Source organism: Leucoraja erinacea, chromosome 27 (assembly GCF_028641065.1).
Source record: "Leucoraja erinacea ecotype New England chromosome 27, Leri_hhj_1, whole genome shotgun sequence".
Classification (NCBI taxonomy): Eukaryota; Metazoa; Chordata; class Chondrichthyes; order Rajiformes; family Rajidae; genus Leucoraja; species Leucoraja erinaceus.
Window position 1 is genome coordinate 20,957,272 of NC_073403.1, and position 21,711 is coordinate 20,978,982.

Sequence of the window (21,711 nt, forward strand, 5' to 3'; positions counted from 1 at the left end):
AATAAAGTTCTATCATATCGTATCGTATGAATGCAAGTACTTGTTTTTGAAAACGGTAACTTTTTATGCTGGTGAAAAACTGCCGGATCTTTCTGTAATTAAAGCTCTCCCAGCTGCTTTTGTCCAATGGTGCTTGAATTAGGATGTTCATGTGACTATCAGCGGTTGGGATCAAAGCTATTACATTAACATTCCAAACTTTAAACAGTTTAAAGTTCGCCCTTTCCTGAACTAAAATTGAAGATTACATTTCTGAAAACTACATTTCATAATGAATCACCACTGGCAAATGAAAATCCCAAAATTTCAAAGCATTTTCCAACCATGCACCTTCGATATGAGTAGAATTGTGCCAAATAATATGTTGTTGATGTCTTTACATGTTTTTTTCCTGCACCCACTTCCTTGCTGAAACACAGTTCTATTGACGTCAGGACGCCTCTGCTGATCTGCTCAAATTACTTTGCGAATGTATTGACGGTGATATGGAAGTAATGGCACAGCTGAAACTATCCTGGTTCCCACCCAACATCTTCCGTGAAAATCTGAATTACCTTCTGTTCATAACCCCTGAGGTTCAATCTAACTGGAGCATCCTAGTTGATACTTGTAAAGTATTGACTTTAACCTGCATAATCCAACCCATTTACTGGATAATATTGTTATGCCGCACTGAGATATTTATATTCAATTTAAATTTTAGCTTTTCTTCATTTAATCTTTGCTTAACTCGCATCGCATGTAAGCTGGCAGGTAAATATCTTTTGCATCATTCTACCTTATTAAATATACCTAGACAGGAAGTTGTACAGAGAATGTAATATGTTAACATAATTTTTGTACCAATGTATTGTACTTACTTCTAATAAATAAATAAATAAACGCGGGGGGCATAATTACATGCTTTCAGCACATAGTCTGATACATAAAATACTACAAAGTTAAAAATGAATCAACAATAGCGAGAAACTAAAGGATTTTGAATATTTAGGTACATACCAATTATACTGAAGAAGGTTTGAACAAGGGTCTGAAGAAGGGTTTCGACCCAAAGCGTTGCCTATTTCCTTCGCTCCATAGATGCTGCCTCACCTACTGAGTTTCTCCAGCATTTTTGTCTACCTTCAATTTTCCAGCATCTGCAGTTCCTTCTTAAACAACTTAACCAATTATACATCAGTTGTGAGAGAGTGGTGTTACTACTGACCTTTATGGTGTCTTCTTCACAAATAGAACAATGGATTTCTTCAGTGTGCTGTTTGATTCAGCAGAATAATTTTCAGATTCAATTTTAATTGTCATTGTCAGTGTACAGTACAGAGACAACAAAATGCATTTCATCCAACATTTTGAAGACTGCTGAGAATTTGTGACTCTGTTTGGTATTACTCAAGTCTTCACATTTTGAATTTGATTCAAGGGTATTGGTGAGACCACACCTGGAGTATTGTGTACAGTTTTGGTCTCCAAATCTGAGGAAAGACATTCTTGCCATAGAGGGAGTACAGAGAAGGTTCACCAGACTGATTCCTGGGGTGTCAGGACTTTCATATGAAGAAAGACTGGATAGATTCGGCTTGTACTCGTTAGAATTTAGAAGATTGAGGGGGGATCTTATAGAATCTTACAAAATTCTTAAGGGGTTGGACAGACTAGATGCAGGAAGATTGTTCCCGATGTTGGGGAAGTCCAGGCCAAGGGGTCACAGTTTAAGGATAAAGAGGAATTCCTTTAGGACCGAGATGAGAAAAACATTTTTCACACAGAGAGTGGTGAATCTCTGGAACTCTCTGCCACAGAAGGTAGTTGAGGCCAGTTCATTGGCTATATTTAAGAGGGAGTTAGATGTGGCCCTTGTGGCTAAAGGGATCAGGGGTATGGAGAGAAGGAAGGTACAGGATACTGAGTTGGATGATCAGCCATGATCATATTGAATGGCGGTGCAGGCTCGAAGGGCCAAATGGCCTACTCCTGCACCTATTTTCTATGTTTCTATGTTTCTATGATTGCTTGTACCCATACCTGCAAAGACAGAGAACTGGCACCAGAGAGGGCTTACTTATAAAATCATATAGTCATACAGCACAAAAAAAACCCTTCGGCCAAACTTGTCCATGCCAAACAAGATGTTCCATCTAAGATAGCCCATTTGCCTGTGTTTGTTTTTTTTTAATGTTGTTATAGTATCTGCCTGAACTGCCTATTGTGATGCTGTGGATTTTCATCCTTAAACATCTCCTCCTCTTCCTTCATCAACTCTCACCCTCATCGCTGGTCTGCATTTTTCTGCTCCTTCACAATGTTCTTTGTCATTGCTTTTGATCACCTGCTCAAAAGACGCAAGATATATTTTTGATTTAGAATGGGTCCAGTGAAATCTGGTTCAAGAAAAGATGGTTAATGTACCCTTATACTCAACTTAGATATACTTATTGTTTAAATCAGACTAACATCAAAGTTTACGGCAGTTAATAGAATTTGCCGTGAGTGTCCAGGATTCCATTCCACAACACACTATTAGTACCATGCCAATCTGGTTAATAAGTGAAAATAAAAACATACTGGAGATGAAAAATCTAAAGGCCTCTAGAGCAGATTAAATGCCTACCAAAGTAATAAAAGATGACAGAAATTCTTCTGGTTCAAACTCACACCCTAATCTCCTTTTAAGAAAATACAGAAATCCTAAGGGATCTCAGAGATGTTGCAATTATGGGCGTCTTCAATAAATAAATTAATTCCAAAGGTGTAAGAAGGAACTGCAGATGCTGGTGCAAACCAAAGACAGACACAAAAAGCTAGAGTATCTCAGTGGGTCAGGAGCGAAGGAATGGGTGATGTTTCGGGTCGAGACCCATCTTCAGACTGAAGAATTCCAAAGGTGTTGTTCACAAAGGCGTCTCCAATCTGTCTGCCACGCGGGAGGTTGTTGGGATAATCTTGCCCAAACACCTTAACCAGCTGGTGAAGTATTCCTTCAAATAATACTGAAGATATTCCACTAAACAAGAGGCAGAGCGAACATGATCTTCGTTGCACAACAAAATCCAAGGTAAACATAGGGACGAGTATTACAACTTGTTTCACCTCACAAAAACCTGCAACTCTGGTAAATTGAATATGGGTGAGTCCTCTCAAATTTTACTCCCCTCAAACTTAGCTTACTTACAATGGCATCTTCGCCAATTGATCTACCCCAGACTCAATCCTACTGGGGGATCAAGCAAAGCCATATATTTCACCACCCTCCTCCAAATTTTCTTTCAATATCTCACCTACATCATGATCCCTGTAGATTAGAGACCTTGTTAGGGGTGGTTTATTGAAAGAGGTTTTACTCCAGCTCCCCAGAATGGTGCTAATCAACAGAATGACTGCAGAACTATTCAATCTTTGTCACCCCTACTTGCCCCATTCATGAAGTCACACAGTACACAGCCAAAGGTCTCCTCCATTGTCAGGGTGAGTCTAAACACAAATTGGAGGAACAGCATCTCATTTTCGCTTGGGTAGCTTGCAGCCCAGTGGTATATTGATTTCTCTCACTTCAGGTATCTCCAGCATTCCCTCCCTCTCTATCCCTCCACCACCCAAGTCACACTAGTTTCTCATTTTCACCATACAAACAGCTAACAATGGCCTTTCCTTTATTATCATTACATTTTTGCACATCTTTCATTCATTGTTCTTTATCTCTCCACATCACCGTATATATATCTCGTTTCCCTTATCACCAACGAGTCTGAAGCAGGTCTTGACCAGAAACGTCACCTATTCCTTCTCTCCAGAGATGTTGCCTGTCCCACTGTGTTACTCCAGCTTTTTTTGTCTATCTTTTGTATATGTGCCCACTTGGCTATTGATGACATTTTCACCAATGTGTACGATAGAATGGGTCTTAGACGGAAAAACCTTGAAGATAAAGATCCTTAACCAACTTGCCTCAACTCTGCACCCATACCCCTCGAAAATTCCCAATATGAAACGTCACCTGCTCGTTTCCTCCCCAAATGCTGCCTGACCCGCTGAGTTCCTTCAGCACCTTGCGTTTTGCTCAAGATTCCAGCATCTGCAGTCTTGTATAGTTCAGTTTAGTTTAGTTTATTGTCACTTGTACCGAGACGGCATTCTTTAGCTTAAAGACTGCAACAGATGTTCTTTAATAGAAAAAAATCTAAAAGCACAAGTTTGTGCCCCTGGTAATCAATAGTTTCAACAGAAAATGGAGACAGATATAAATATTCAGGAGGATTGATATATAAATTGGTGATGTCAAAATAGTAGAATTCAACATCTTACTATAAAAATAGTATTGAACAGACTATGCACATTCGGTTTTCATACACTAGCATAACATAGGAATCGCATTGTAGATTTTCACTGTCAATGTCATCATATTGTCCGTGAACAATTGGCTACGCCATAAGTTGGGAATGAGAGGCCTGGTGCTCAATGTCTAAACAAAGTCACTAGCAAGGATCCCCCCTGTTATCAAAGTTTTAGCAAAGTGGCCTTAAATTGAAACTGGGTCACTATCGTCTAAGAGGATGGGCAGGTGCAGCCACAAAAGATTCAAGATTCAAGAGAGTTTATTGTCATGTGTCCCTTATAGGAAAATGAAATTCTTGCTTTGCTTCAGCACAACAGAACATAGTAGGCATGACTGCAGAACAGATCAGTGTGTCCATATCTTATATTACTAAAAGTCTGTTCTTGACCGGTTTTGGCCTTCTGTGCTGCGATTTACGAGAGAACGACGCCACCTACGGCCGTCATTTTTGGCCACCTTGCTCAGAGCCCCCCTCTGCCGTATGTGTGCTGAGGATTTTTCCCGTCGATGAAAAATGACAGAGATATTAATGATTTTACAAAATTCCCCATTCTCTCCACTGCCCTTGCTGGCGGCAGGGGGGAGGGACTATAAAACCAGGAAATGGTGTGCCTCAATCAGTGTCTGCAAGCTGGAGGAAGGCAGAGGGTCACATTTCTCTGAGCTGTGAATAACACTGAACACATGTCTACTCAAATGTAAGCACCCTTAGTGGTTCTAAAACGCTTGGAGAATGTGTCTATTGGTTCTAAAATGTTTGCAAAAAGTGTTTATTGGTTCTAAAATGTTTGCAAAAAGTGTCTCTTTTGGTTCTACACTGCTTGCAGAATGTGTATTTTTTGGTTCTAAAATGTTTTTTTTAGGTTCTCCAACCCCCCCCCTCCGCTCCCCTCCCCTCTCCTCTCCCTCCCCCCCCCCCTCCCCCTCCCTCCCCCTCCCCCCCGCTCCCCCTCTCCCTCCCCCACCCCCCCCCCCCCCCCCACCTTCCCTCGTCCTCTCCCCTCTTTCTTTGCCGGAGATGGCAAACATTTTTCCAGAGGGATCTAGGTTATTCCAGCTAGACCTTGCACTGTTCCATATATCAAACGTGGTGACCCATTTTTTCCAGCAGAAGGGGCTATGTGTCTTGGACTGGCCCAGTAACTCATCTGACTCGAATCAGATTGAGAATTTGTGGTCAATTATCAAGGTGAGATGTTCCTTAAGCAAAAGTGCATCACCAATTCAATAAACCTCAAGCTTTTCACCTCCAGTATTACTGAAGTTCACAGCAACAGACCACACTACAATGCAACAGGAACTGCAGATCCTGATTTACGCAAAGGACACAAAGTGCTGCAGTAACTCAGTGGGTCAGGCAGATTTAGGACCAGACTGATCGGCCCCGACCCAAAACTTCATCTATTCATGTTCTCTCGAGATGCAGCCAGACCGCTAAGTTACTCCAGCACTATGTGTCTTTTTAATACTGTTTGCATTTGAAATACAGATATGAACTAATCTGTTATCCAAATATTGCTGTTCTTGGGACTTTGGTTTCTAATTTCTTGGCAGGTTGTCTGCATACTAAGCTATACAGAAAACTTTCTGCTTGAGCTGAAAATTTAATTGCCCTCAATGTAATTAACGTCTTACAAAATTGGCTGCAATATGCAGACTTCTCTACATTATTTTCAGACATAAGGGATCAATATTCCAAATAAAAGGAAATCTACTTCAAATTGTTTCAGTGTAATTGTTCCACTAAAGCCCACTGTTCAGACTTAATACCATCTATGATCAGTCTTTTGAGTGAGGTACCCAAGGTTCCATCTCAGGAGATTTGCCAGCATGAGTGGATACGTTCTTGCAAATATCACTGGAATTTAAAAGATGATAAAGTTGAAAATCAATATACTCCAGCAAGCCCAATCCTATGTTGTTCAGCATGGCAGAATGTTTGTTCATTTTCTGCCTGGTCATCACTTCTGATAGCTAGCTTTCATCTGAAGGGTCACAACCCGAACCATCACCTATCCATGTTCTCCAGAGATGCTGCATGACCTACTGAGTAACTCCAGCACTGTCTTTTTTTTTTAAAGCTTACATGTTTGTTCAAAAAGTAGAAATTTCAAATGATAAATTACTTGGTTTTAGTATCTCCTTTGCTTCTCCCGCCATGTTTTATTTTTCTAAGATCTTCTGTATTGACTTTCTAGTTATCTCTAAAGCTTTTATTCATCCATTAATCCATTGGAACCATGACAAAGACATAACTGCCTTCTCCTCTTTGTAACTCCGGCACTGTCGTGCCATTGCGACCCAGCAGCCCAGTAACTGCAACAGATTCCACTTTCAAACAACTAATTGTATTATTCAATTTAAAAAGTTTGAATTCCCTGAACTTTTAACGACTTTGCAAGTCAAGATAAAGCATTCTTGAAATGTGCATTTTTGTTTCTCTCCCCAGACTCCGCCCTGTCCGTTCACCACTAGAATTATTTCCATTCCAGAGGTTGGGCATCCACTGTATATTGTTTGCATACTAATTGAAACATTCAAAGATTTGATTGAAGTTGTTACCATGTTTTGCATTTGCTATTCTGTACCAGGATTTCTTGATTTGTGGGAAGAGTTGTATGAAGCTGTCTAGAGTTCAAAATGTTGAAAGGTGATTGCCATAAATAGTAAAAAATTGAGGTAGACCAATACATTATTTTTGCTGAGAATATTATAAAACAAGTTCCAGGCTATTTAAGTGTGAGATTACGGTTTTTTAAAAATGAAAAATAGTGACATTTTGAACCTTTCAGAAAGTGTGTACACTTTGATCAAAGTCTATAATCTATTGGGATAAAGAAACAGGCTTGAGGGGTTGACTTTCCCCTTGTTCTTAATCTTTTTGCTCTTTATTTTTGCTCAATCTGAATTAATATTCTAGGTTTACCTAAGCTGCTTCACATTTTATTTTAAGATCCTGTTTAACCAATAGTTGGCAGAGATTTGGCGTTTAATTTTTTGTTAACTTCCATTTATGTTATTCTTACTTCCGATAGATTCTGGTTAATCTTGCCAATTCAACTTGTGGTATGTTTTTTTTTTTTTAAACAACGAATAAAGATATTTTAAAAGTCTTAACATCTTGTAAAACCCCATTACAAATGCTAGAAACATCTATTCTATTGCTTAAAGTGCTTCAATTTAATTACTATATCACTTGTTAAATACGTATGGTCACGGGTTGAACATCATTCCTCATCTATTACTGCCAAGTCAGCCCTTCTTTATCCAGTTAAGCAATTTGTTTCAAATTGCAAATTAAGTTTTAACTATTAAATGTACTGTCAAATTAAATCTCTGCCATCTTCATTTCCTTCCATTCTAATTGCAGTTTTTATGTTAGTATAATTGGCAAATTTAATGATTTGGAAAGGTAGATTAAAAAACACACACAGGTGGGGGGAGGGGGTGGGGGTTGTGAGAAGAGGGGAGAGGAGGAGGAGGAAATGGGACAGATTTGGGAGGGAAAGGAGGGAGGGGGGCGTGAGAGAGGGGGAGAGCGGGGGATTAGGGGGTGAGAGAGGGGGATGGGGAGATGCGTGGGAGGGGAGGGAGGGAGAGGGGTGGGGGGAGAGAGGGGAAAGAGTGGGGGAGGGAGATTGGAAGGGGAAGGGGGAGAGAAGTGGAAGAGTGGGGAGAGAGGGGTAAGGGGAGTGGTGGAAGAGGGAAAGAGGGGTAGGGGAAGGGGGGCAGGGGGAGAGGGAAGGGGGTGGGGTAGAGTGAAGGGGGGGGGGAGAGAGGGATGGGTGGGGAGGGGGGTGAGGAGAGGGAAACATAAGATTCTATAAGATCACCCCTCAATCTTCTAAATTCTGAATACAAACTGAGACTATCCAGTCTTTCTTCATATGAAAGTACTGACATCCCAGGAATCAGTCTGGTGAACCTTCTCTGTACTCCCTCTATGGCAACAATGTCTTTGAACATTGGGCATTGTGACATCACACGATGGAACGTTCACCATGGGCTGGTGCTCCTGCAAAGGCATATGTAAATGGATCCATCCCGATTGGACATCTGCGAGCATTGGGCATTGTGAGATCACACGATGGAAACGAATCAAAAGGCAGAAAGGCAGCCGGACGGACGGCGGCAGGCAGTTTTATATAATAGATAGGTGAATGCTGCAGCAATTTGACACAAAGATTTATGGCGTGATATTTGCATGACATGATCTGCTTTGTTGATAATGATTGAAGGATCAACAATAGCTAGAACATTAGAACTCAAACTTCATTAATTCGGATGATGTCAATTTTTAAGATGGGAATCTTCCAAAAGACCTTAGTGCTGAATATTTTTATTTATTCATTCGTCTTGCATTTAGTTGCCACCAGCAAGGCAAGCAATTATTGGGCATCTCTAATTTCCCCTTGAATATATTGTGGTGAGCAATCAAGTGAGTAGCATACTGGGCTTTGGTGTCAAGCTCTTGGGCTAGGTTCAGTCACATATAAACTTGACCATGGAAGGATGAAGCTTTCCACCCTGAATGGTAGTGATGAACTTTTTAAAAAAGATGATCTTCAAGGTATAGATTATGCATTGCAATCAACAGTGAGAATTAAGATTTGTCAGTTTGGCAGCAAAAAACGTTATAGACATTTTAGAGTTAATTACACCCTCTAAAAGTACGCATCAGCTACCAAATTTTGAAATTATAGAAAGTACACATCACTTACCTCAGTTTGCTTATATTTATCTATTTATGATTAACTTAAAAAAAATTAAACTAGCTTAATCTTCTTAAGGTCCAGATTCCTACTTCAGTATTAAAACATAAACATTAGAGGTAACCCCTCCCCCCACCGAGTTCTTTGAGCTGGAGGCCATGCATTCCTAGGAAATGGGCTGTATCACTATTTGCTGTAATGTGAAGCCATATCTGCTTGTCAAGAAAAAAAAAAGAAGAAATTTAGCTTACTCCCCCACTCAAAATTCCATAAAAGCTCATTTTATTCCACATGTCAAATTTTGGAAAGTAATGCAAATTCTGTATGGACAAATTTCTGTAAGTGAGGCAGCTGTAACACGTCTGTGATTCCATGCAGGATTAAAACTTACTTTGCACATTATGTTGGACATCATTAAGCAGCAAAGGTTTCCCCATTATATTCAGTAATGCAATGAAAAGAATGAATTGCTGGGGAAAAAAAAAATTCAGTGTCATACTTCTGGCAGTTTCTGATTTGGAGCATGTAAGGCAACATTTCTGGACCACTGTAATAACAAGTGATGATTGTGGTATTGACAGAAGTGCTTTACAGAACTTGAAGAGGTGCATTATCCATTTCTGCTGTGTGTTCTGGACCCTGAATGAAAGTTTACTGCCCCAATTCATTTAAGCCAAACTAAAAGATGATGATTAAAACAGAAAAAAAAACATTATCTTCCCGTAGTGCAATTTGATATTTACTTGGCTGCTTTTTTTTTGTAATTTGATCTCGGAATTTGTCTTTTTTGATGAATTCCACAAGATCCATGAATACTCCTGCTGCCCCTTTACAACTTGCATATGAAAAGTAAAATAGCTGGAGTATTCAACATTACACTCTTCATGTGTGCCATTCACATTTTGAATTATTTGGCAGTGTTATTTCAGTCACCATTCAATAAGGAACTGCATTTAATGCTTTCAAACATTTGTTTCCATATGTAATCCTAGAGAATGAAAGGGTACCTGCAAATTGATTATAATAGCAAAATACATTTTAAATTATTTTATTTAGAAATGATTTTTGATAGTGCATATTTCAACCATATTTGAACAATCTTAAAGGTTAACAGGAGTTTAAACAATTACGACCTTAGTTTGTCAGGTTGAGCATGATTCTATTTAAGTCCATGTATAACATTGATGTACACAAATATACAATAGTAAATTCAGAGCCAAAAATAATCAGTTTATGTTCATGTATTACAAAATTAGTTTAGAAAACAAACACAAATAAGCTTTATGCTTGACACCTACAGTTCAGCAGATAGATTAAGATAAGCTATCTTATGGGCCTGTCCCACTTTCATGACTCAATTCACGACCTCTGCCAAGTTTGCCCTTGACTCATGCTCGCAGCATGGTCATCACGGGGTCGTAGGAAGCCATGATGCTAGTCGTAGGTACGCGTGGCATCAAGTAGGTCGGGGCGTTTTTTTTAGCATGATGAAATGTCCATGAGTGAAAAAGGTCATGAAAGTGGGACAGGCCCTTTAGTAAATGCTTCACATTTTGAAAGGCAGGTATTTCACTTTCTACACCAATGTAATAATCTTTGGAACATTATTTCAAGCACATATACAGTCACATAAGAATTAATATACAAATAAACATGTCGCACTTTACTATATTAAAAATAATTTTATAACAGGATAGAGAAAATGTTGCAGCTAATAGTATGCAGAGGAAGAGAGTTTTAGAGAGCAGATTTTCAGGCAGCAGGTAATTAGTTAAAAAAATTGGCACATTTAATTCAATTGTGTTAAATTATCTTTCTTGCAGATGCATTACCTAGATCATAATTCCCCGCCCAGCAGGTGGAAATGGGGAGAAGTGGGAAGGGAGGTAGTGTTGGGAGCCTTTTGATAAAATGGCTGAGAATATAAAAGGAATAATTACTTCAATTACACATGGTATTGGTCTGAATATTCTTCGTGATTTTCCCATGTTAAGATGATTACCTGATCTTGGGGAAAAAAGCATCTAACCTATCAAAATGGAGAGGCAAGGGCAGTAGTGGAAGCATAAAGGTATTGACATTCAGCCAGTCTCTAAAAATGAAGAAAATTGACAAGGAAAATAGTTCATTCCTGCTAAAGAATGTACAGTATAGAAATGTAATCATGTAATGAAAGTTCAGCAAATCCATTTTACCTCCAAAAAAATCAGAAAGATAGAATCATGCCTCAAATTATCATTACTGAGTATTTTTGCAACAGTGAAAAGACATAAAAGTTAGAATTAGTGTTGGTATGGTTAACAGAAACAACAGAGCGAACTTGACAGTCTGAATGCCATATGCTTGTTCCTATGTTTCGGATCCTATTCCTAACATTACAATGCAGGGCAAGAACCTTTCACGAGCACCCATCTTCAGAACCGACTAACCATTTAATACAACACACCTAAAAAAATAGTTGACTTTAATAATACAATCATATTTACCACTTGGGATTTCAAAGCTACTTTTATCTTACTGGCATTTACAGCAATAGCATTAAGGGAAATTAATTCATATTACAATTGGAATTTTTAATGTTTCTTTGTAATATGCAAGACAAGAATCTGATGTTCAAAAGTGGTTTTCCTCAAAGATAAGAAAAGTCCATTCCTCCCTGCGGCATTGCTAACCAGACCACAATCCCATGTATCAACACAGAGTTTTGAATAGGACCCAGAGTGCTTGCAATTGGGTTTTCTAATCTTGGAATGCATTCACATGTTTACAGTGCCACCCTTTTCTCCCTCTTTCTACATAAGCATGTTCTCCCTACATTGAATAGTAATATTAAAAAAGAGTCAGTGTCAACTGAAAGTTGATCACTCAAGGAGATCACATACTTCTATAATCCCCTCTATTCTACTGTTCTCTGCAAAGAACCATGTTGTATCTAAAATTCACATTATGTGGCTGACATGGAGATTGAACTCCATTTATTCCTTTTCATGTCACTGAACTGGTGACTGTGAGCATCAATGTTGAATCTTGTGTACAGCCAAGTTCTTTGGATCACTACTAGGTATACACCAATCGTCAGCCTCGTGGTTATGTTGGTAGTGTCGCCAGGCAGATTTGTTATAAACCGGTAGCCTTTCTACTGAGTCTTTTGATAGAGCCTGAAAAACAAATAGACAAACACTGAGAATGAGCATACAAATATAATAAACATTCGGATGAGATAACAGGCTTGAAGTGAAGAAAATGGATTATTGCATTTTGTAACAAAAGTCTCATGTCAAATTTTGTCAACACAGCAGAAATAAAACCCAATGCGCTGCCCTCGGTGACTTTCTTTGAGCAGGGAAATATGATCGTACAGTGTAGGTATGTTGCAAAGCCTACCTGAAGCATCGCTGAAAATCTGCCCCAGCCCGTGTGCGCGATTTTGGCGCCGTTTAGAGGGGGGCGGGTTTGAAAACGCGATTTTTCACTAGGCTGTTCAAATCGAGGTTTTTCAGACTAGTTAATTATTAACGAAAAATCGCTGGAAGATTCCGTAGCTGGAGCTATTTTTAGTTTTAAGGGCTTTCTATAATTGTTATAGTAGGTTAAAAATTAACCTCTAAACCCCCGACCGCCGTACTACAATGTCCCAAGCTTTATGGAGGGCACTGTATGTAATCAGTCTATTCTTCTTGGTCTCTAAAGCAGTAAATGCTTGATGACTGGATAAATGGGGCGAGTTAAGAGAGCAAAACCGGTTGGTATCAGGAATGCAATGAGTGATATTTGAGGCAGCAGATGCACAACTGGCATGGCTAAAATATATAGCCCAAATCAGTTTGGAGGTAGAGGAACCAGAAATGTTTAGACACAGGGCCAAGCATGAGCAAAAGGTGGATTCAGCGAAAATATAATTTACGATTTAAAGGCTAAAGACCTAGATTTTGTGCAGAAGTGTAGTAATCACGAGAAGATTATGAAGTATCTCCATTTCCCTTCTTTTCAAAACTCGAACATCAGATAGCTCAATGCAAAAAAAACACCTCCATTCTAAACTATGAACAATCTTTATCTAACGGAATTGAGCATAACATTTACCCATTCCCCCCCTTCACTCCCATTGTATCTCAGCAGACGTGGCATCAATGAATGCATACCAATACTATTTCAAACCTCTAACAAGCATCAACAAATAAATCACCTCTTTGCCTGCCACTATCAATCTGCCACAGGACCAAGCTGTTATAGTATTCTTCCATACGGATGAGGATCTGAATTGTTCTGAATGGTACCCCAGTCTCATAACAAGTGATTGGAGATTAAACAAACTCATCTGGCAAATCACTCAGTTCAAATGCAATTTAACATAGGCAATAATCACTGGGATTAACAAATTCATACAACCAGTAAAGAAAGAAAAAAAGGGCTCTATAACTACAAAGCGGCCATGTTGGTCCCAAAGCAGCCATTGTTTGTCTGGCACAATCTAATTGTCTCCGGATGTAATGCAATTGCTGCTACAGGTATCTCGAATATGTCAGCAAGATTTCCTCTCTCATTGCAGGCGAACTGAACATCTTTGTACTGATGCATTTTCAACCCAATGCGGATTTCATCAATGGCTCACTGCAGCATGAGGAAGTCTGTAAACATAGAAAATAGGTGCAGGAGTAGGCCATTCGGCCCTTCGAGCCTGCACCGCCATTTAATATGATCATGGCTGATCATCCAACTCAGTATTCTGTACCTGCCTTCTCTCCATACCCCCTGATCCCTTTAGCCACAAGGGCCACATCTAACTCCCTCTTAAATATAGCCAATGAACTGGCCTCAACCACCTTCTTTGGCAGAGAATTCCACAGATTCACCACTCTGTGTGAAAAATGTTTTTCTCATCTCGGTCCTAAAAGAGTTCCCCCTTATCCTTAAACTGTGACCCCTTGTTCTGGACTTCCCCAACATCGGGAACAATCTTCCTACATCTAGCCTGTCCAACCCCTTAAGAATGTTGTGCGTTTCTATAAGATCCCCCCTCAATCTTCTAAATTCTAGCGAGTACAAGCCGAGTCTATCCAGTCTATTCTGTAATTCTTCTAAATCCTGCTGCATGTACTATTTGTTCTTCCCATTAACTTGTAAAAAACAAATTTATACTCACTGACTGGTGCCTAATGCAACATTGGCAGGGGGTCAAGTTTCAGCCTGGAAGGGGTGATGGAAAGAAATTAAGGACAAACAGCAAGTCAAATTTCCCCTGCAAGTCGGTTGTAGCCCCGAGTCCATGTCCATAGGAAATAGGTGACCAATTCCACGGCAGATCAGAATTTTTTTGCTTAAAAGAAAAACTTTGTTCTTTATATCGATGGTTCCCCAAAACCAGGCCTCGGGCTAACAGCCAACTCCCTTCCTGCAAAGCGGCAGACTTTGCAAGACCCTCTTCAATTTCCTCCTACCCATTAATGTTAGAATGAACAAAGCTCCTGAATCATTTACCCACAGAAGATGCTGTTAAAGACTCTGGTCAAGTCCACCAAATACTGAGTTTTGCTATCACAAATCCTTAAGACTTTGTCATCCAAACTAAAATGACAAGTAATAACCCAAAGACAAAATACTTCCGATGTAGCAAATCTGAAGTAACGAGCAGAAAATGCTGGAAATCCTCAGGTTAGGCAGCATTTGTCAGAGGGAAATAAGAATAAACATTTCAATGACCTTTGAACAAAAAACCAGCCTGTCCCAAAGTCATCGAACCAAAACAGAAGTTGCTTTTCTCCACGGATGCACCCAGTCTGCTGAGTTTGGAGTTTTAAAAATGGAACCTGGCTTTTAATTTACTGCTCAAAGATCAATGTACAGACATTAGTCACCTATTAACTAAAAATCATATCTTCTTTGGTATCTGATAACTACACTGACAGTTACTGTCGAATCTGAAGAACCATTCTGACCCAAAACGACACCTATCCTTTTTCTCCAGAGATGCTGCTAGACCCGCTGAGTTAATCCAGCACTTTATGTCAATCTTTCATCTTCCCAGTTATTTTCCTTGAACATCATAAATGCAATTTAACAGAAATAAGATGCATTTTGGATCATAAAAGCTTGCATTTTCTAAATCCTTTCCTAATGTACAACCAACACAGATTTCTCCGTAGAATGCATATTCTGGACATATACATATAACTGGACTAGACCCTATAGCTATTGTAAATGGTCTTCTATTCAATGACATTTGAATAAACTATGATACAGCCAAAGATAATTTATGAAGTGGAACCTTTCTCAACCTTCAGAAGGAATGAGTTGGAATCATTTGACCTGACAATATTATCTCTTTGCAGGGTAGGTTACCAAAGTAAAAACATTTCAGAAGCTAATTCCTGTACCATTTAGGAATGTGTTTATTGGGCTGTAAGGAGAACACAAGATCCAGCAAGCAAAGTTGAGTGCATTGCAGATGTCTATCAGAATGCCTCAACCAACATCTTCCTAATTCAGTCCGGAGCCTGACTGTTACAGAAATAATAAGTGCAGACTTTCCAGTTTTGTCATCCTGCTTTGCCAATTAATTCAATAAAATTGCCTTGGGCCACAAAAAGGACACATAAGGCCTAGAGGACAACAGGCAGTTAAGAGACTATGTAAGGCCACATTGATGGAACACAATGTAGACACTTTGGTAGAAAAAATAGAAAAGGTGTGTATTTTTGTTAGGTGCCGATGGATCAAAAGATATTTAGGGGAACATGGCTATCCATGCAGCAGAAACAATAAAAGTTAGTATGCAAATTCAGCAACCAAATAGGGAGCAATTTTTTTTTATTTTTTTAAAAGAGATACAGTGTGGAAACAGGCCCTTCAGCCTACCATGCCAGCACCGATCCACTATCACCCATTCCCATTAGTGCTATTCTACGTACTGTCCTAGAAACCTGCATGTTTTTAAATATGCCTGCGCATATTCCATACCTCTCAATGAGAATATCCAAAAGTCTCTTAAATGCCACTATCTTTTCTGCCTCCACCACCATCCCTGGCAGCATGTTTCAAGCATCCACCACCCACTGTAAAAAACATGCCCCTCACATCTCCTTTAAACATTGCCCCTCAGTTTGTAACGTGGCAAGTACAGTTGCATGCAATACTTCAAAATGTGTCCTAACAAAGTCCTATAAAGCTGCTTCATGACTTCCTAACTCTTAATGCCCCAACCAATGAAAGCAAATGTATTATATGCTTTCTTTACCACTATCTAGTTCAATTGCCTCTTTCAGAGAATTCTGGACTTGGATCAAAAATCCCTCCATAATAATGCATGTTAACCAAAGTTATCTGCAAACATTTAAATGCAAAGTTTCACAGTCATTGACCTGGGGCTTCACTGCTTTCCTTGACACTTAGAGGAAGCCATTGTGACAGTGCATGCAATGACAGGGGAGCTAGCCTCCTGGAAGATCATATAGACAACAATGGAAGAAAATAAGGTGTCCAGGGTGTAGGCAATCATCAAATCTCACAAAAGAGCGAGATCTACCCCAATAAACAGGCTTCTGATTAGGCTAGGAAATAGTGTGCAAAGTATTTTCTGAATAATATTTATATACTGTTAAATATACAAGAACATGTCCTACAAATACATAATGAGACAGTTAATGAAAACACAACTACTGAGATCCACACATTCATGGGGTTAGTAATGTAAATTCTAATCAAATAAAACATACAATCCTGATGGGCACCCTCGGGAATGTCATAAAAGATGGACAAATGGCATTAATCGTTATCCTATTAAAATCCAACTCGGTATGAATAATTGTCCGTTATAAATCAAACATTTCCCATTGGAAGAGAAAATGCTTAGATCAAGGATTTATTTACTCTTGCATGGGCTCCAGTAGCTTACATTCTAACCACATTAACCACCTTGCTTAAGGTCAACATCCAAATAACCATAACCCTGGATTCAGTAGCACACATCTGTCAAGAGAGATAGAGCTTTTCCAGAGAACTATGGAACAGTTTGAGCAAACGTCACCTAGGCTAAATTAGGTTGTTTCATTGAGTAATTTAAAATGCATACTATCTTCTTGTGCAGCTTTCTCGGACGTGCTCTATCCCTCTTCTAACCTGCATCCTAATTTGTACCTTCTCACCCGTGCTTTCTTGATCTCTAGACACATACTTCCTCGATTTTTAAAAATGCATATCGACTATTACTATTTTCTATAATTTCTTCTCTACACTCGTTTAGCCAACTACTTCTCCCCAACACCTAAAAAACACTGCTGAAACAAACTTTTTCAGACTGTAGGGTCCAGACCCAAAACACGATCTGTCCCGTTCATTCCATAGATATTCCATAACCCACTGAGTTCCTCCTGCAGCTTGTTTTTTTTTCCCCCCTCAAGAGTCCAGTATCAAGTCTCCTGAGCTTCCACAAAAAAAATGCTATCTTCTTTCGATCATATACTTCTGCCAGTTCCTGTAGTTCCAAAAGCTGGTTTTATTCTTTCAGTTTTAGGTTAGGTCGGGGGGAATTTCCCCCACCACAGGTACCATGTAATCCAATGCTACCTGCTCCATGGTTGGATAGTCGGCGACTCCACCTGGTTTGCCAGGCGAGGAGGGGGCTGTGCATCCCCCAGCAGGACCAAAAACAAGACATGTCAAAGGGCAGATGAGCTAACGAGCCAACGGCCATCCACATTTCAGTAGAAGTTGCGATCACTGTCATACATAGCATTGCAAGGCACCATGCCTGTTGATGTTTTCAACGATGATGATGATGAAACTTTGATTCTGCTGTGTGGGGATGTTTTGTGTTAAATTCTATAGCGTGTTGAGTCCTGTTTATTTTTATTGTATGGCTGTATGGGAATTCATTTCACTGTGCCATCTGGCACATGTGACAATTAAATCTATCTTGAATCTTGAATCTTGAAATGATTCATCTTCAAATTACGCATAGAGCTACTGATTGCACTACAATTCTGAAATTGACCCATATTCCATGGCAGATATTACTTTTCTCATTTTTCACTCCTGTCAAAAACATAGCACTAACAAATGAGTACTTTGCAGATCTTTGTCACTATGACTGCAGCACCATCAATACATTTAATCTTGCAGCACACATATTTAAGACTATAATTACATGGTACTTATGAGATCTTTAAATTTGCTTGTTAAATAGTGGTTAGTTTTACATTTTTCAATTCAATCCCGCTTTGGTTAAGATGTAGCAGATGCATCCAAGGCTGCAATTCCAAGGCACATACTAGAGATATGTGCAAATTATCCAGACTAATAGCACAGTATAGCATGAGTGTGTACTGGAATGCTAGAGCTGTTATCTTGCAGAAACCAAATTAATCTCTTAGCTAGATGCAAAACATTCCGAGGTATCATATGCCAGAAAAAATATTCTGCTGGCTAATATTCAACTTTTTACCAACATCATGAAAATAGATAATTCAATCATTTTTCTCATCATTTTAACTGGGATAATGCCTTATCAACACCAAGCGAAGTTCACAGCATCCAGAGCCTTTGAAATGTTATATCAATAAAAATATTTTCCTATTTTAAACAAAATAATTCAATCATATTTTTTAATATGATCATAATTCAATCATAGCTGTAGTCAGCTATAAAATAATTCAATCATAATTCAATCTATATTTAAGAGAGAGTTAGATGTGGCCCTTGTGGCTAAAGGGATCAGGGGGTATGGAGAGAAGGCAGCTACAGGATACTGAGATGGATGATCAGCCATGATCATATTGAATGGCGGTGCAGGCTCGAAGGACCGAATGGCCTACTCCTGCACCTATTTTCTATGTTTCTAGCATCCATTTAGAAATACATGGTCACAGTTTGTCCTGATAGGAGACGAATAACATAATGCTTTATTCAACATTTCCCAAGCAGAGTATATCCTTACCTTTAGGTAAATAACTGCATCTGTCCCATAGCCCTCCATTGAATAGAGCTGAAGGTCTCCTTGAAAGTACTTGGCATAAAGTCTTGAAATTGGCAGCCCATAGCCGAAACCAGCCTAAAAATAGGAAAATATTGGATAAGGAGATCATATTTATAAATGTCAGGAATAACTCATTGGTGAAAATACCAGTGCATATGTTTTACATGTCACACCAAATATACAGGGTAATATATAAATAAATACCAATGGTGCACCTCCAGAAGTTCCCAAGTGAGGTGTAGGAGCTGTGCTGTACATGTAACTGAACAACCGGTCTATCTTACTCAAGGGGACACCACCACCTTTGTCACTCATCTATAATAACAAAAATGAAAGTGTCATTTTCTATCATATGGTAAACCTCTTAACACATGATCAAAATTCCACATCTAACAAAAACAATAAGGTTCCAGAATTGAGAGAATCTAGTTTCAGAGAAATTGTTTAAAAAAGTTTAACATATTGTGTGGCAGTAGAATTTGAAATTTTTTTCACCTTTATCGTGACATCTTCTCCACCCAGTGAAACTCTTACTTTAATGGGGGGTAGACTTGGACTCAATTCATGATTTTCCACAGTAGCTCTCATGGCATTCTTGAATGTAAAAAGACTGCATGTTATGAATTTACTAAATAACTGCAGGACAAAGCAGTGCTATATAGAAACCGTTTAAAAATCTATGGATAACAACTGTGCGATGAATGATGTTTAAAATCTATTTCATAAAAATACTTATTGTAAAATGCAATTTGTATTATCATTGTTATATGTGTAGGAAACAATATTTTAAGAGAATAATGGATTGTTCACTGTGGTACATGCAGGATTAATACTAGTGTACCAAAAGGTTGACCAAACCAACCCCCACTGCACCAATAAAAATGTAATATCTTAAATTCAATTATGCTGATTTTGCAAGTGAAAGTCACATCTTAATGGAGTGCATTATTCTATTAGCAACATCAATCACATGATACAAAGTCGATGAAAGTTTGTTAACACCTGAAGCAACCCAGTATAGGAGTCCATCTTGGTTCCTGCTCTTTTCACAGCTCTTGCTGTTTCCTCATAGTCATCACACACACATAGCTATTGCCAACCTACTGCAGTTTAATTTTCATTGAAAGGGATTTAATTCAATTTGAGAGTTTGCACGTTATTGTACCACAAACTACTTCGTACACGCTAGAATACGGTAGTCAGCTATAAGATTGAAGCCTAGGGTGAATTTTGCTAGGTGTCACGTGTTAAGAGTCTCCGTAAAATTTAGCAATTTAGCAATAAACTATCATTATGTGTATATTAAAAAGGATGATAAATCATAGATAAGCAAGACACCAATGAACAGCATCAACTAAATTTAATAAATTGACAAGGAATCAAACAAAACTCACAAGAAATTCACAATGTTCTACTACTTCTACTGAAATTTGTCAGTTTTCCCCACATAACAGCTAAAATACAAATCAATTAAGTTTAATAATCTAAGACTTGGCAATAGTACAATTACAATTGTTCAGGTAACAGCTTGTTGCTTACCTTGAAAAGTTCAAACAGCATGTGGTACAGATGTGATGGCACATAAATGATATGGACTGCTCCTGAACCACTTACAGCTGCAATAACAATTATAATTTAACAGTTTCCTTTCGAAGAACATTTCTTTTCAATCAGAACATCTCACAAAATAAAAACCAATTGGCATGCATCAAACACAGCCAATAATAAAGAAAAATGGCAAAAGGGTAATTCCACCTCTGCGCAATGTTGAGAAAAATACTGATCTAAACATGACCTCAGGATAAGCAAAGCACAAATCTTGAACACGCATTTTTTTTTAAGGAACGGCTTGAGAAAAATATTGATCTAAACATGACCTCAGGATAAGCAAAGCACAAATCTTGAACACGCATTTTTTTTTTAAGGAACAGACTAAAAGGTCCTGATCCGCCAAATGGTCAATAAATGTAACACCCTAGGAAAACTGATATAAAACAACCCATGATACCGTACCATTGTGTTGGTCCACTTCTAGTGTTGGAGAGTCCATAATAATATTGGTCACAAAGCAGCTTGGCAGTTTCATATGCATCTATGATAGAACAATACTTAGTTTATGACAATTATTTATGTCAAAATGTAGGCAGTATTTAGCTTTATGCCAGATTATTCATTAATTAAATTGGTCAGTTGCTCACTGAAACTACATTTGCTACAGCCCAAAAACTAACAATCGTCCCAGTGAAAAAACTTTTTTTTAACATTTAGAAGAATTATTAATGATGATGTTCTGCACATTGTCAAAGGGTTTTTTTTTGATCATATTGGCCACAGACACTCCCTTACCAAAAACTAAAATGCAAAATATGGCAATGTGCTGCACCTTAAATTATTTAATGCATGTTATTATTATAATAAAATTATATAACATTATTAAATATAAATGTGTTTTCTGATACTTGGTAACAGACCCATGAAATGGAAATCTACAACAGATAAAATGTTTAAATCCTTATTTTAACTACAAGCCCAACAGAGAAAAAGAGTGAAATGCAGCATCAAACAGAAAGGCTTTCCAGCTGGGTGCATGTTGAAACAAAGGCCACTGAGTAAAAGCAACAAAATCCATATCTACATAACTTTTACTGACTGCTTATATGAAACAAAATCTGTATTGGTGAAAGTCAGATAACTACCAC

The 21,711-nt window shown here is 38.6% G+C and overlaps 1 protein-coding gene across 2 annotated transcripts; it reads right to left on the reverse strand.

Annotated features, from left to right (window-relative positions):
* Positions 1-10,074: 10,074 nt before the first annotated feature.
* LOC129710339 (pyruvate dehydrogenase (acetyl-transferring) kinase isozyme 2, mitochondrial-like) lies at positions 10,075-21,112 on the reverse strand. Of its 2 annotated transcripts, none has more exons than XM_055657275.1 (6): positions 21,026-21,112; positions 20,552-20,628; positions 19,508-19,606; positions 19,228-19,327; positions 18,974-19,087; positions 10,075-12,200 (listed from the first exon to the last, which is right to left on the reverse strand). In XM_055657275.1, the coding sequence occupies exons 1-6, from the start codon at positions 21,102-21,104 to the stop codon at positions 12,160-12,162; spliced, it is 510 nt and encodes a 169-aa protein (XP_055513250.1). In that variant the 5' UTR covers positions 21,105-21,112; the 3' UTR covers positions 10,075-12,159. The 2 variants fall into 2 exon arrangements, with proteins under 2 accessions (XP_055513250.1, XP_055513249.1); XM_055657274.1 differs by having other exon boundaries at positions 19,217-19,327.
* Between the last annotated feature and the right edge of the window lie 599 nt (positions 21,113-21,711).

What these genes read in the sequence shown, in the direction of transcription:
- LOC129710339 (XM_055657274.1), bottom strand. Translation starts at nt 21,104, where the DNA reads ATGCATATGAAACTGCCAAGCTGCTTTGTGACCAATATTATTATGGAC. An exon ending in TGCTGTTTGAACTTTTCAAG is followed by an intron (nt 19,607 to 20,551) that starts GTAAGCAACAAG and finishes TTTACATTCAAG; the next exon opens with AATGCCATGAGAGCTACTGT. An exon ending in ATGCAGTTATTTACCTAAAG is followed by an intron (nt 12,201 to 18,973) that starts GTAAGGATATAC and finishes TTTGTTTTTCAG; the next exon opens with GCTCTATCAAAAGACTCAGT.